General features: G+C 42.6%; 2 protein-coding genes across 2 annotated transcripts in view; one reads left to right on the top strand and one right to left on the bottom strand.

Moving 5' to 3' along the window:
• The window catches only part of LOC138973952 (uncharacterized), a 38,921-nt gene that overhangs the window by 24,760 nt on the left and 1,263 nt on the right, over nucleotides 1-12,898 (bottom strand). Inside the window, exons 2-4 of the mRNA XM_070346651.1 lie at nucleotides 9,734-9,900; nucleotides 8,108-8,890; nucleotides 7,396-7,598 (exon numbers count right to left, since the gene is read on the bottom strand). Coding sequence (XP_070202752.1) covers nucleotides 7,396-7,598; nucleotides 8,108-8,890; nucleotides 9,734-9,898 — 1,151 coding nt within the window. The 5' untranslated portion in view covers nucleotides 9,899-9,900. The remainder of the gene's footprint in view (nucleotides 1-7,395; nucleotides 7,599-8,107; nucleotides 8,891-9,733; nucleotides 9,901-12,898) is intronic.
• Nucleotides 12,370-12,898, top strand: part of LOC138972406 (uncharacterized) — a 1,028-nt gene continuing 499 nt past the window's right edge. Inside the window, exon 1 of the mRNA XM_070345065.1 lies at nucleotides 12,370-12,798. Within this exon, the coding sequence (XP_070201166.1) occupies nucleotides 12,511-12,798 (288 nt within the window). The 5' untranslated portion in view covers nucleotides 12,370-12,510. The remainder of the gene's footprint in view (nucleotides 12,799-12,898) is intronic.

The following is a 12,898-nucleotide window of genomic DNA, read 5'->3' on the forward strand; positions in this document are numbered from 1 at the left end:
CACGTGTTGATATATCTCATCGGGGTGTACCTGCATTATGGCCACCAAATTTGAAACAGATACATCGAGAACCATGGCCGCGCATCGCGAACAGACAGACAGACAGACAGACAGACAGACAGACAGACAGACAGCAAGTAGAGCCGAATACCCGGCTTGAGTGGCGCACCGCACGCCGGCTTCGCCGGGTCCGAACTATGGACCCGCGAAGCTTAGGTCCCTCCCAGATTCGTGGAATGGGAACAGCACGAAAATGATTCAGTGGCCATAATCACACCGCATAACCGGTTGGTACGAAGAAACTACCCACGTTCCGGTTCAGTCCATTTGGTCTTTGAAAAGTTGCAATTCGATTACATGTCAAGAAATCGCGTAGCAACCCTACAAATTGCTGGTTGATACTCTCACGCTTGCTTTATTTTGAAAGGTTGCGACTCTCACGCATACTCGGTTGCGACTCTCACGCAGTTTTTCAAATGGAAAACGGAGAATATTTCATGTCTTAGCATGTTTACTTGTTTGGATTTGATGCAAAATATCTTGTGTAGTCTCTTAATGTTTAAAACCTCTCTCTATCTCTTTATCTCTCTCTCTCTCTCTCTCTCTCTCTCTCTCTCTCTCTCTCTCTCTCTCTCTCTCTCTCTCTCTCTCTCTCTCTCTCTCTCTCTCTCTCTCTTGATGATTCTTTTACTTCCCTTTACTTGTTTTGCCTTGCTTGCTACACACGTCACGTATGGTATTTCATGTTATGATGGTATACCATATTCTATACTTATATCATGATTGTTTTACTGGATTTGTTGTATCTATAATAGTGATCTGGTCTGTTTCAGAATCAGAGTCGGCAAAGGCAAAGTGATTGTTACTTTAATTGAAACTGACCTGAGTGACACCAGCGTTGGAGAGAGCATGTTGCGTCACTGAGATATGTTTTTTTACACAGTCACTGGGTCAGAACGGCAGAAATCCAAAAGTGTATGGACAACCTGCAGGACTTTTCAACGTTCGAGAGAACCCAGTCCTACCACGGAAGAAGAAGAAGAAGAAGAGGAAGAAGAAGAAATCAAGCGAGGACGAAGATCTGATCAGAGACCTGACTAACTTCACTAAGACAAAGAGTAGGAGAGTTTTTAATGAAATCAACGAGCCGAGCCAAAGTATTAATATTTACTTCATGTATTTCGGGTTTACAAATTTACTCCACAATCCACTTCCAAACATGCCTCTTATACAGTTAGAAATGTAGTTAAATATAGTTTTTGATCATGAACAAGCAGAAATTCAAGTGGATCATGTCAAGAAAATCACCATGATCCTTGTTTTCCCCAATAACAGAGGATCTGCAACAGTGTGGGTTTTCTCGGACATTTACATTATCAAGGGTGTATTAGGGTATGAATGACAGCTCATACTGTCTGTAAAGAGGCGGTACACCCCGAGTTTGCCGAAACTACAATAGGGGAAAAGGGAACATAACAACTCTATGATGGGGAGAGGGGTCATGTATATATATGTGTGTGTCTGTGTGGGGGGAGAGAACAGGAATCGGTGGCAAAATACCGGACAAACAAAGATTGCCTGCATAAACGAGTAAATTGTTGTTGCTTTTTGCTCAAATAAAGCAAAAATCATTCGTGAGAGTCTCAACCAGAGAATAAACAATTTGCGTGAGAGTCTCACCCTACCGAGCGTGAGAGCATCAACCGGCAATTTGTAGGGTTGCTACGCGATTTCTTGACATGTAATCGAATTGCAACTTTTCAAAGACCAAAAAGTACACTCATGTTTCAAGAATTGATTAATCTTGACTTTCCCGTTGACTATAATCTTTTACTTGCATTAAATATTCCATAATAACAATGAAAAGTCAACATTTTGGCGCAGAATGCTTGAAATGTGTCAATATTCTCTGCTCCCCTTTTACAAGTGCATTTAAATAATAAAATAATTCTGGAATATGGTACGCATACTTCTTATGCTAAAGTGCAAACAACAATAATACGATAAAATGTCTTTTTGTGAAAGTTATGATGCAATTTGTGGAGCAACTCACCTCGCTTTGCCGCCGCGTGAGAGCTGAAATGGATTGAACCGGAACGTGGGTAGTTTCTTCGTACCAACCGGTTATACGGTGTGATAATGCCATTTCTGATCATATCATGTCGAGTCCCATACTTGTCGACGAAGCCCAATGTACATGTAACTGAGTGCCGAAACACCACAATCACCTATGGAGGCGAAGTCCACTCAAACAGGATTGAGAAATTTAGAGCTTATCTCTAAGCCCTTTTCAATCTGTGATGGCTTTTCAGAGGAAGGCCAGCACATACAGATACAGAAAAGCAGCCATACCACATCACAAACAGAACTCTACAATCCACAGGTGTTTTCTACAGACACACACAAACACACACACACACACACACACACACACACACACACACACACACACACACACACACACACACACACACACACACACACACACACAGAAGCCATATAAATTGATTCGACCTTTTCACTTTGACAGTAAGAACAACTTACGGGTGCAAGGGAAGCGTTCTGGACAGCGCAGTGACATTCTAAAAATAGTAACGTAGAAACGGGAATATGGATTGAAGCCACACGAAGGAAGGGAGATAAACGCAAAACACTGGAGAAGATAAGGAAGAGTTACTGGGAAGTCCTGTCAAACGGGATTGAAAATTTTAGAGCTTATTTCTTAGCCCTATATTATCTGTTGTGGCTTCTCAAATGCCAGAACACACAGACAGACAAAAGCCGCTAGACCCCATCACAAACAGAACTCTAAAATCCTCAGGTGTTGCTCACACACACACACAAACACACACACACACAGAGAAGCCGTATATATATAATTATTTATGTATATCTATATCTATAAATATATAGAGATAGGTGACAGTGTATGTTTCGCGTGGCTATAAATTGATTCGACCTTTTCACTTTGACAGTAAGAACAACTTACGGGTGCAAGGGAAGCGTTCTGGACAGCGCGGTGACATTCTAAAAATAGTAACGTAGAAACGGGAATATGGATTGAAGCCACACGAAGGAAGGGAGATAAACGCAAAACACTGGAGAAGATAAGGAAGAGTTACTGGGAATGGTGAAATGAACAGAAAAACCAAAATCGGTTCAGCGCTGCGCGCTGAAAGCACGTGTTGAAATATCTCATCGATGATATTGTGTCCGGGGTGTAGCTGAATACGGTGTCCAAATTTGAAAAAGATCCACATAGAACTTTGGCTTTGGTGTGTCGGTATGGGGACCCGGGTAGCTCAGGTGGAACCAAAATCGGTTCAGCGCTGCGCGCTGAGAGCACGTACTGAAATATCTCATCGACCAGATTTTGTGCGGGGTGTATCTGAATATGGACACCAAATTTGAAGCAGATCCATCGAGAACTTTGGCCGTGCATGGTGATTACACACACACAGACAGACACAAGTCGTATATATATACTAGAATGAATACCCGCTTCGCCGGGTAGCCGGCTTCGCCGGGAAGAAGTACTTAGAGCCGTACGCCGGCTTCGCCGGGTCCGAACAATGGACCCGCCAAGCTTAGGTCCCTCCCAGATTCGTGGAATGGGAACAGCACGAAAATGATTCAGTGGCCATAATGCCATTCCTGACCATATCGAGTCCCATCCTTGTCGACGAATGTAACCGTGTTAATCACCTTTGGAGGCGAACTCCACTCAAACAGGATTGAGCAATTTATAGCTTATCTGTAAGCCCTTTTGAACTGTTATGGCTTTTCAAAGGAAGGCCAGTACATACAAATACACAAAAACCGCCAGACCACATCACAAACAGAACTGAACAATCCCCAGGTGTTGCTCACATAGAGAGAGAGACACACACACACACACACACACAAACACAGAGAAGCCGTATCTATAGAGAGATAGATGACAGTGTATTTTTCGCGTGGCTATAAATTGATTCGACCTTTGCACTTTTACAGTGAGGATAATTTACGGGTCCAAATTACGTTCTGGACACTGCGGTGACCTTCTAAAAATAGTAACAGAACGCCGGGAATATCCGAAGACGCCCCACTCATACTATAGTGCACCATACGAAGGAAGGGAGGTAAACGCTGAAAACCTGGAGAAGATGAGAAGATAAGGAAGAGTTACTTATAATGGTGAAATGAACACAAAAACCAAAATCGGTTCAGCGCTGCGCGCTGAGAGCACGTGTTGAAATATCTCATCGATGATATTGTGTCCGGGGTGTAGCTGAATACGGTGTCCAAATTTGAAAAAGATCCACCGAGAACTTTGGCTTTGGTGTGTCGGTATGGGGGCCCGAGTAGCTGAGGTGGAACCAAAATAGCTGAGGTGGAACCAAAATCGGTTCAGCGCTGCGCGCTGAGAGCACGTGTTGAAATATCGACCAGGTTGTGTCCTGTCCCGGGTCTACCTGAATATGCCCACCAAATTTGAAGCAGATCCATCGAGAACTTTGGCCGTGCATCGCGAACTCACACATAGACACACAGACACACAGACACAAGTCGTATATATATATAGATAAGCTGGGAACATATATATATACGGCTTCTGTGTGTGTGTGTGTGTGTGTGTGTGTGTGTGTGTGTGTGTGTGTGTGTGTGTGTGTGTGTGTGTGTGTGTGTGTGGGTGTGTGTGTGTGTGTGTGTGTGTGTGTGTGTGTGTGTGTGCAACACCTGTGGATTGTAGAGTTCTGTTTGTGATCTGGTCTGGCGGCTTTTGTATGTCTCTTCTCCGGAGAGAATGGAGGAACAAATACATGCACACGGCTATAAGCTCTGGCTGGCTCATTCGGGAAGCCCCATTAAAACACCTATAATGCATGCCCACGTGTAATAAAAAGGATTAACCACCTAAGGGCAGAAGCTGGGAACTACCAATTTCTAGAGCTTAAATGCACCTGTCAATCCGACCTCAGCATTGCTCATTTAACTTTGGAGTGTGATTTGAACTCATGCCACTTTCAACCCCTGACTCAGTTTATAAACTCGAATAGAAATAACCTGCCAAATACCCCAAATGAAAAATTAAGCTATCTTTTAAGTTTCAATAAAGACCTTGGGTGGCAAGGTCCCAAACTTATCGCTGGACTTGTGCACACGCACCCACTTGGTCCCTGGATATGAAGAGACATTGCTGCGGCTGACGCTATTGCTTCTCATATAGCTACTACTGTATATATTTTTAACAGAACCTTTAAGAATACCATTTTATATCCAAGTATCTCTTATTTCCATTTTTTAATTAAATGAGCGAGAGTGTGCGGGGTGTGGTGAACCATTGCACATAAAGGGAAAGTTTGTGTGCGCGCCTGTGTGTGTTTTTAATCTAAGACAAATGTCGCCAATGTTTTTGCAGAGTGACGTTAAATAAACGATTTTATCATCAATATTATGTCTGTATGTTCTGGCCTTCCTTTGAGAAGCCCGAACAGTTATAAAAAGGCTTGGAGATAAGCTCTACATTTCTCAATCCTGTATGAGTGGACTTCGCCTTCACAGCAGACTCTGCAGAGTTGTTCGCCTTAGAAGTTGTGAGGTATTTATAGCTCTTTATAGCTCGCAAGGCAACACCTGTGGATTGTAGAGTTCTGTTTGTGATATCGTAAATATTCTGCATCAAATTTGGTGGGCATATTCAGGTGGACCCCGGGCACAAACTGGTGGATGAAAATTTTAAACACGTGCTCTAAGCCGGCGAACCGCTACTCTGTCTCGCGATCCCCCCGGTGAAGCCGGGTATTCGTCTAGTCCTTAATATTTGTATAAAACAGCAGTAAGACCATGCACACAAAAAACATGTTTCTTTGGGTATGACGGTGGAAAAGGCTCATTAACTGCTTGTAACACAAAACCGCGCTTGAAATTTCTTGCTATGAAGACATTTAAAAAAAATTAAAAAAACAAACTCATTTGGAAACATAAAGCCAAATAAAAATGTGTGTTGGTTAAAGGGTAACGTGACAAATAAAGATAGGGTCTGTAGGTCGGCTTTTTACATTTAGTCAAGTTTTGACTAAATGTTTTAACATAGAGGGGGAATCGAAACGAGGGTCGTGGTGTATGTGTGTGTGTGTGTGCGTGCGTGCGTGTGTGTAGAGCGATTCAAACCAAACTGTTGGACCGATCTTTATGAAATTTGACATGAGAATTCCTGGGATTGATATCCCCGAACGTGTTTTTCTTTTTTTTTACATTTAGTCAAGTTTTGACTAAATGTTTTAACATAGAGGGGGAATCGAAACGAGGGTCGTGGTGTATGTGTGTGTGTGCGTGCGTGCGTGTGTGTAGAGCGATTCAGACCAAACTGTTGGACCGATCTTTATGAAATTTGACATGAGAGTTCCTGGGATTGATATCCCCGAACGTTTTTATCTTTTTTTTTTATAAATTTCTTTGATGACGTCATATCCGGCTTTTCGTGAAAGTTGAGGCGGCACTGTCACGCTCTCATTTTTCAACCAAATTGGTTGAAATTTTGGTCACGTAATCTTCGACGAAGCCCGGACTTCGGTATTGCATTTCAGCTTGGTGGCTTAAAAAATTAATTGATGACTTTGGTCATTTAAAATCTGAAAATGTTAAAAAAAAAAAAAAAATTATGAAACGATTCAAATTTACGTTCATCTTATTCTCCATCATTTTTTGATTCCGAAAACATATAAATATGTTATATTTGGATTAAAAACAAGCTCTGAAAATTAAAAATATAAAAAATTTTATCAACATTAAATTGTCGAAATCAATTTGAAAACACTTTTATCTTATTCCTTGTCGGTTCCTGATTCCAAAAACATATAGATATGATATGTTTGGATTAAAAACACGCTCAGAAAGTTAAAACGAAGAGAGGTACAGAAAAGCGTGCTATCCTTCTCAGCGCAACTACTACCCCGCTCTTCTTGTCAATTTCACTGCCTTTGCCATGAGCGGTGGACTGACGATGCTACGAGTATACGGTCTTGCTGAAAAATTGCATTGCGTTCCGTTTCATTCTGTGAGTTCGACAGCTACTTGACTAAATGTTGTATTTTCGCCTTACGCGACTTGTTTTTATTTTGATTCAGTCGATGTTAAAGGAGGTTACTTCCCTTAGTCTCAGTATGGTTCGCAAAAAGTGCCACAAGTTGTGTTTCTTTTTAGAAATGAAAACTGAAAAAGTGTTAGGCTCGGCGGGAAAAAATAAGGTCGGTCGGGTGACCCTAAACCAACATTATATTGTCATTTGGCCAAACAAAAACATTAAAATCTGTTGTGGTGTTCTAAAAATAAAGTATGTGTTCCGTAATACACAGGTAAAAACAGACAGGCAGATTAGTTTCCAAGGTGTAACCATAGCAACAGACGGCTCACCTGGCCACCACACAGCGGTAGTGTGTCTTGAAGGAGGTGTCTGGTCCATCACCCGTCATGACGTGTCCCCACCACTGTAGTAACTTCGTCATGACGTCATCAGTGACGTCAAAGGGCGTGGCTGTGTGGGAGAGGTTGTCAGCACACAGACACATGTCCACAGGGTTGACACCACTCTGTATGGCCATACACTGACACACAGCCTGTTGATGGACACACCGTCTTACTGCCTGACAGCGTTAGTTCTTCAGTCGATCATAACTGCAATTACCTTCTTACACAGTCTTGGACTGTACGTAAGATTCTTTAGAGAACAGTTCTATACAGTACCTTCTGTCTATGTCTGTCTGTCTGTGTGTCTGTGTATCTGTCTGACATGAGTTACCATTCTTTGTGCAGTTTATGTGTATATTCGAAATAGTTCATCATCATCATCATCATCATCATCATCATCATCATCATCATCATCATCACCATCGTCGTTGTCGCCGTCGTCGTCATGCATCATCATCATCATCATCATCATCATCATCATCATCATCATCACCATCGTCGTTGTCGTCGTCATGCATCGTCATCATCATCATCATGATCATCATCATCATCATTATCATCATCATCATCGTCACCATCGCAATCATCATTGTCTTCTAAAACGTGTGTATAGTAGTGTGCTGTGTTTCAGTGTTTGCCAGAACACCATTTACTGTACCTGTTCAAGCTGAGGGTTGTTACGAAGCACACGCTGCAGCTGTGACCTGGCAATGTTGGGCAGCATCACGCTCTTTCGTACTCGGGGCGGAGGCTGAAGATTAGAAAGAAGATGCCTCAGGACCTTCTCTGTCTTGTTGAGCTGCTTGACAGCCTGTTCCACCTTCTTCACGACAATGGCGTCTTGTTGCTGCTGTGTCAGCGTTAAGCTGGAGAAATTGTCCCCCACTGTCTTCACTTCTCCCACCAGCACGCCGTACTCACGATGGAAAATCAAAAGGTCAAAGTCTCCCTCGTGCAGGCTTTCTTCGGTCTCTTCTGCCTCTTGTGTCTTAGTCTTCTTCTTCTTCTTTTTCTTCTTTTTCAGATCTATGGGACGAGCGAAGACGCTGGCCGCTGCACTGTAGCACGGCTCGCCCAGGTAGTCACCAAAGTCCAGCTGGGACAAGACGAACATGACTTCTTTCTGCCTGTCGGCCAGAGCCCGGAGACAAGCCAGTAGACGCTGCGTGGTTCTGTCATCGCGGATGTCGCTCTCTGACACCGACTGGTCACCTCGTCGCCTGTCTGCCACAGGGGGCTGGGGGACAAGGACTGGAACGTGGTCAGTCTGAGGGACGTGTCGCCCACCAACGTGCTGGCGGTCATAGTGCACCTTGTTAAAGTGCACTGACGGCACGAAATAGGCGCGTTCCTCCAGCCTGGGGTACCAGTCAGTGATCACATTCTCCCACTGTTGTGCGGCAGTCAGGCTGTGACTCCGTGCTGTGGCGCCTCCACCAGCCTGTCAGAGAAAAAAACCCACATGTATTCAATAAGGTCTCTGCTATTGGCACACATTTATTTAGTGGCATACTTTACCCTGCTTATAATGACATGTTTTGTCACTTAGCTCTCTGTCTCATTTTCAAACCACCTTGAAGACTGAAACAAATAATAGTGTGAAAGAATAGGACAAGACCAAAGCAGAGAGAGAATTAATGTTTCAAAATAGAAAAATATTCCAGTTTCAAATCTGGTAACATTACCAAATTTGTAGAATTATGGTCCCCATATGAAGAGTTGGTTATAGGTAATACGCCAGGTTGTGCAGAGATGTGATGATATATAGTGTTTTGGCTTTGATTTTTGTTTGTTTCTTTTCTTTTTTTGTCTTTGTTTGACGGTATTATTAACTGACTGTATTATTATTAAGCAGGTAATACGTCCATAATATCAAGTATTGTAATCTGCATGCTATGTTAAGCTCCGGCCTTACTTGTAGGAGAACGGTATGTTATATGTCCGTCTGTCTGTTATGTCCTAATGCTGTGTGTTGTGTATACTTGCCAAACATATCTATTATAAATGTTGATGGATGAATGATGATAAATTGTAGACGGATGCATGTTATTGATTAAAAGCCCCACAATGATGTGCTTGGCAACAACAACAAAAAAAGAAGAAAAAAAAAGAATTAATTTTGTGTTCAAAAACTCATGTCAAAACTCAGCCTCGTGATGGCGCAAGGAGAAACTGTCGACGTTTTAAAACAAAATGAGGTGACAGATGGTGAGACAAAGTATATGAACTAATAAAAAGCTTTGAAAGTAGGATGTCGATCAGTGATCAGAGGTTCAATACTTACAGCTGCTGATGATGTTGATGATGATGATGTTGATGCAGATGATGTTACTGATGTTGCTGCTGCGGATGTTGAGTGTTGACCACACGGCGGCACGGCAACAGCAGGTCCGTGGCGAACACTTTGACCGCCTGAGGAAGCTGACGGATTTTGCTTTCCTGAAGACATGGCTGTAACACAGTTTGTGGTCACACAGAAAGGAACACACGACAACACGACATGCCAGCTAGGAATGTCTGATCCTCAACACTGCTACACTAAGGAGTCAGCCATCCTGTCTTTCTTTTGTGACGAAGATTGTTTTGCAATGAAGAATACATGTAGAATACCATCCCTTGGTATTTATTTTTTATTTTTACACATTTAAGTCGTGTCGGTTTTTTCTTATGTCCGAGGACGACATCGTGGTTAATTACTATTCCTCTTGTTGTCATATGAACGTCAAAATAACATTGAGGGAAAGCGATCCAGATAACCTCTAGTCTGTGATGGAATCACGAGTGTCAGATCAGTTATGTTACTGGAGCAGGGGAGGCAACTTCTGCTGAAACAACCCATTGTGTCAGCTGTACTTGCCAGCACAGACTTGAGGTTGCCTCCCCTGCATTACTGCTACAGCTCAACTAAGTTCAATTTGTCCCTACACAATTCATTTTCTTGTGCACCTTTTTGAACATTGAATTGTACATAGTGAACATGACCAAGACTGTATTATAAACGGTTGGAACAAAGAACCATTACATTAATTCTTGAAGAATGTCCACACAATAACGAAAAAAAGACGGATCAAGTGAAAAGATTTTCTTTTTTGTTGTTTTTTCGAGATGAATTATAATACACAGAAAAAGTTGAAACATTTCATTTTGTCTTGATTTGTATGTGTCGATTTCAAAGATTCTCCTTGAAACATGAGAAAAAAAATGACAAGTGTTTCGTTTGAAAAGATCAAAATATTACAAGTCCCATAGATCCTTCGTAAATATATCTTACAACCAAGTGAAATGAACCTTTTGCAGATGAAACAGAAAGACCTGCATCATCAAAGTGACATTGCCACGTTAGTTTCGCATTTTTCATTAGATACACAGTCACCAAACACGAAAATACGTCTCAGTGCTAACAAGAAAGAAATATTGAAATCATTCTGTCAATTTGCAGTTTCAGGAGAAGAACGTTTTGTAGTGTAGACCTATATCAGTCCAGTGGTTTAGACATAAATTCAGTAGTCTAGACCATAGACCAAATAGGATAAATGGTCTATGTCTAGACCTACTCATCAAAGGAATTCCCGATGCTAAAATATAAAAGTATAAGAATCTGTCCATACAATCGCAACTCTGACAGACTGAAGGTGGCGTCTTCACAGAAACACATCATAATTATAGCTCTTCAATGAAATAGATCATAGGGGAGGGAGGGGTAGGGTGGGACATGGGGCAGGGTGGAACAGGCTAATTTTAGTGATGATGCGATGTTTTATCCGGGACTTTTGTTTTCCCGCCAAGCTGTGATTACCCAGACCAGTCTCTGCCGCCAAAGTCCTGCAGACAGTCGTGTTTGGTTTTGATGAGGCAGAAAATATTATCCAGATTCCAACCGTAAGTAAATTTTTAGCTCTCTAATAGGCGCAAGCTTTGTATCCTTTGTTTTGACTTGACAAGAATGAAACTTGACACCTGCAGAGAGAAATTATTCAGGCATATTATGCTGCCGGATGCTACTGTCAATACTCTGTGTTTTCTTGACATTTTTAGATTTAATTGCACTGATCCACTGAGGGGCAGGGTGGGACGGGGCAGGGTGGAACAGTCCCACCCTGCCCCTTCAGTGTTCCACCCTGCCCCTTGGGTGTCCCACCCTACCCCTGGGGTGTTTCACCCTGCCCCTCTCCGTACATGTCTCCCAGTCTATAAACAATGAATAATCTATTGTTTGTTTTACATGCATATCACTAATTTTATCAATATTTTTTTCAGTTGAAACTTTTATGGTTATTGTTTTTCTTTTGTCTTTTTCGGTATTGTTCTTGTTCGTCTAAAATCACTATTTGCAAAGGATGTGAAATTTAAATACATAAATAAATCAATAGATAAATAAGTAAACAAATAAGTGATTAAATTTTTCCTTTTATTTTCTTTCCACTTTCAGATGGTGAGAACATACAAAAGAAAAACAGACCGGACAGAAAGATCTACTGAGAATGTCCAGCAACTCCACAAAGCAGTGATGGCTGTCAGAAAAGGCCAGTCTTTCCGACAAGTCGCTGAAGAATTTGGAATTAAAAGATCCTCTTTATGGCGAGCAGTGAGGAAAGATGGCGAAGGAAAGAAGCTGGCCTCATATAGTGAGATGTCCCAGTCAAGGCTGATTTTCACCATTGAAGAGGAAGTTGAGTTAGTTCAGTACTTACTGACCGCATCACGCATTGGATTTCCTCTAGACACTGCGACTGTAAAGTCATTAGCTTACACCCTAGCCATTCGAAATGGGAATCGTGTTCCAGACAACTGGGAGAAAAATCGCCATCGTCAGCTCAGCATCAGAACCCCTGAGGCGACCAGCATTGCAAGAGCAACTCGGCATTCAATAAGCACAATGTTGGTACCTTCTTTAAAAAATTGAGGTGGCTGTACCAAGAACACACCCTAACGCCTGAAAGAATCTACAATGTAGATGAAACGGCACTAACCACCTCCCAGAGGCCTCAGAAGGTGGTTGCTGAGGCTGGTGTCAAGCAGGTCGCACAACTGGTCTCGCATGAGCGTGGAGAGACAGTTACGATGCTGGGCATCATCAACGGCATCGGGAACTGCCTGCCACCCTGCCTCGTGTTCCCAAGAAAGAACTACAAGAACCATATGCTCTTCGGTGCACCACCAGCCGCCGAGACAACAGGACCAGCCGCCGCCGAGACAATAGAACCAGCAGCTACCGAGACAACAGGACCAGCCGCCGCCGAGACAATAGAACCAGCAGCTGCCGAGACAAGAGAACCAATAGCCACCGAGACAACAGAACCAGCAGCCGAAGAGACAACAGAACCAGCAGCCGAAGAAACAACAGAATCGGTAAGTTGACAGGCATCACCTATTACAGAGCAGAACAAAATGCCTTAAATGGCAGAATGCCAGGAAGATCCACGAGAGGTACGCTCTACATCAGGCCGCA

This window comes from Littorina saxatilis, linkage group LG8, assembly GCF_037325665.1.
Source record: "Littorina saxatilis isolate snail1 linkage group LG8, US_GU_Lsax_2.0, whole genome shotgun sequence".
NCBI classification, from domain to species: Eukaryota; Metazoa; Mollusca; class Gastropoda; order Littorinimorpha; family Littorinidae; genus Littorina; species Littorina saxatilis.